This window comes from Sprattus sprattus (assembly GCF_963457725.1).
Source record: "Sprattus sprattus genome assembly, chromosome: 1".
In the NCBI taxonomy this organism is placed as follows: Eukaryota; Metazoa; Chordata; class Actinopteri; order Clupeiformes; family Clupeidae; genus Sprattus; species Sprattus sprattus.
The window spans coordinates 701,470-703,969 of record NC_137920.1 but is presented as its reverse complement, the minus strand read 5'-3'; the positions used below and the strand labels follow the sequence as shown (position 1 = coordinate 703,969).

Sequence of the window (2,500 nt, the reverse complement as noted above, 5' to 3'; positions counted from 1 at the left end):
AGGAGACTTCCAGTCTCAAAGTTCAAAGTTCAAAGTTCAGAGGTCACCAGTCCCATGGGGTTAGGCTCAGCTGTCTTCCGTCCGTCAGGATATCTGGTAGAGACAGCAACATGACGTTCACCTAGTCTAGGTTCCAGAGAGAACTAGAACTAGAACTACCTGACTACTGTTCCTTCAGTCTTTTAGTTCACCTAGTCTATGTAGCTGACCAACGGTTACTGCAGTCTTTTAGTTCAGCTAGTCTAGGTTCCATCGAGAACTAAGTTCACCTAGTCTAGGTTCCAGAGAGATCTACCTGCCTAACGGTTCCTGCAGTCTTTAAGTTCACCTTCTTCAGGTTCCAGAGGAGAACTAGAACTACCTGACTTACACTAACTGCAGTCTTTAAGTTCTATAGGTTCCAGAGATAACTACCTGACTAACGGCAGTTTTTAGTTCACCTTCTCTAGGTTCGAGAGGAGAACTACCTGACCAATGGTTCCTGCAGTCTTCTAGATAACTTTCTCTGGGTTATCATTCTCTCCAGAAAGAACTAGAACTACCTCACTTACGGTTCCTTCAGTCTTTAAGTTCACCTAGTCTAGGTGCCAGAGAGAACTACCCGACTACCTTACTAACGGTTCCTACAGTCTTTTAGTTCACCTTCTCTAGGTTTGAGAGGAGAAATACCGTGCTAACGCTTACTGCAGTCTTATAGATCAACTTATGTAGGTTCGAGAGCAGAACTAGACCTACTACATGTCTAATGGTCACTTCAGTCTTTTAGTTAACCTTCTTTAGGTTTCTGAGGGGAACTGCCTGCCTTACGGTTCCTGCAGTCTTTAAGTTCACCTAGTCTAGGTTCCAGAGGAGAACTGCCTGACTAACTAACACTTACTGCAGTCTTTAAGTTCACCTAGTCTAGGTTCCAGAGGAGAACTGCCTGACTAACTAACACTTACTGCAGTCTTTAAGTTCACCTAGTCTTGGTTCCAGAGGAGAACTACCTGCCTAACGGTTCCTGCAGTCCTGTCTGTGTGTGGTGACCAGAGCCTGTCAGAGTTTGTAGTCCTTCATGTAGAGTTCAGAGGTCGCTCAATATAGTTGTAGATATATATTTCCAAACAGAACAGCTCATGTAAAGACAGTCTTCTCACTCCTCTGAGTGCTATCAAGCAAGCATGATAAACATAAATGTGTGTGTGTGTGTTTGTGTGTGTGTGTGTGTGTGTGCATGAATGCGTGTGTGTGTTTGTTTACTTGTGTGCTTTTGTGTGTGTGTGTGTTGCGTGTATGTTTATGATATGTGTATGTGTTTATATGTACATGTGTTTATAAGTGTGTGTGTGTGTTTGTGTGTGTGTGTGTGTTGTGTGTGTGTCTTCAGGTCTTCTGCTGGGCGGACACACCCTTCCAGTAGTCCAGGATGTGTGTGTGTGTGTGTGTGTGTGTGTGTGTGTGTGTGTGTGTGTGTGTGTGTGTGTGTGTGTGTGTGTGTGTGTGTGTGTGTGTGTGTGTGTGTGTCTTCAGGTCTTCTGCTGGGCGGACACACCCTTCCAGTAGTCCAGGATGTCGTGCAGGTGTGTGTGTGTGTGTGTGTGTTGTGTGTGTGTGTGTGTGTGTGTGTGTGTGTGTGTGTGTGTGTGTGTGTGTGTGTGTGTGTCTTCAGGTCTTCTGCTGGGCGGACACACCCTTCCAGTAGTCCAGGATGTCGTGCAGGTGTGTGTGTGTGTGTGTGTGTGTGTGTGTTGTGTGTGTGTGTGTGTGTGTGTGTGTGTGTGTGTGTGTGTGTGTGTGTGTGTGTGTGTGTGTGTGTCTTCAGGTCTTCTGCTGGGCGGACACACCCTTCCAGTAGTCCAGGATGTCGTGCAGGTCTTCGTCTCGGGCGAACTGCACCTTGCGCCGGAGGGCGTGGCCCGCCGCCAGGTACTCGTCGCCATGGTGATGACGCGGGCGCTTGCGGTGGAACCAATGGAAGCGCTCCCAGAGGCCCAGGGCCCCGCCCCCGCAGGACGCCCCGGGGCTGGAGGACGCCTCGCTGCTGCCCCCCTCTGGGTAGTCCTGGTACTCCACGTAGTCCTCGGGGGACAGCTGCGTGTAGGACAGCTCCCGTTGCCGTGCCAACACCAGGGGCTCCAGCAGGGGGGGGCGGCGCTGCTGGGAGGAGGAAGAGGGGTCAAAGGTCATCTGATGTTGGGGGGGGTCGCCGGGGTCGCCCAGGGGGGGGTAGGAGTGGCGGTGGTGGTCGTGGTCGATGCTCTGGTGATGCTGACGGGCTCGCTCTCGCTCGGCCTCGGCGCGCAGGATGACGGCGGCGGGCGTAACCACGGAGACGGAGCGCAGGGAGCGGGGCGAGCGCAGGGACCCCCCGGAGGAGGCGGAGCCTCGCTTCATGGGCGGGGCCTCCACGCTGTGGTGACGCTGGAGGGCGGGGCGCGGTGAGCCGCCGGAGCCACGCCCCTTATAGGCGGGAGACAGGAAGCTCGGCGAGCAGCGTCGCTCCGCTCCCGACGACGACGAC

The 2,500-nt window shown here is 52.9% G+C and overlaps 1 protein-coding gene across 1 annotated transcript in view; it reads right to left on the bottom strand.

Moving 5' to 3' along the window:
• Window positions 1-1,797: 1,797 nt before the first annotated feature.
• elfn1b (extracellular leucine-rich repeat and fibronectin type III domain containing 1b) overlaps window positions 1,798-2,500 on the bottom strand; it is a gene marked incomplete at both ends in the record, with an annotated part of 11,207 nt that continues 10,504 nt past the window's right edge. The window contains one exon of the mRNA XM_080842829.1: window positions 1,798-2,500. This exon is cut by the window's right edge and continues 451 nt beyond it. Within this exon, the coding sequence (XP_080698955.1) occupies window positions 1,798-2,500 (703 nt within the window).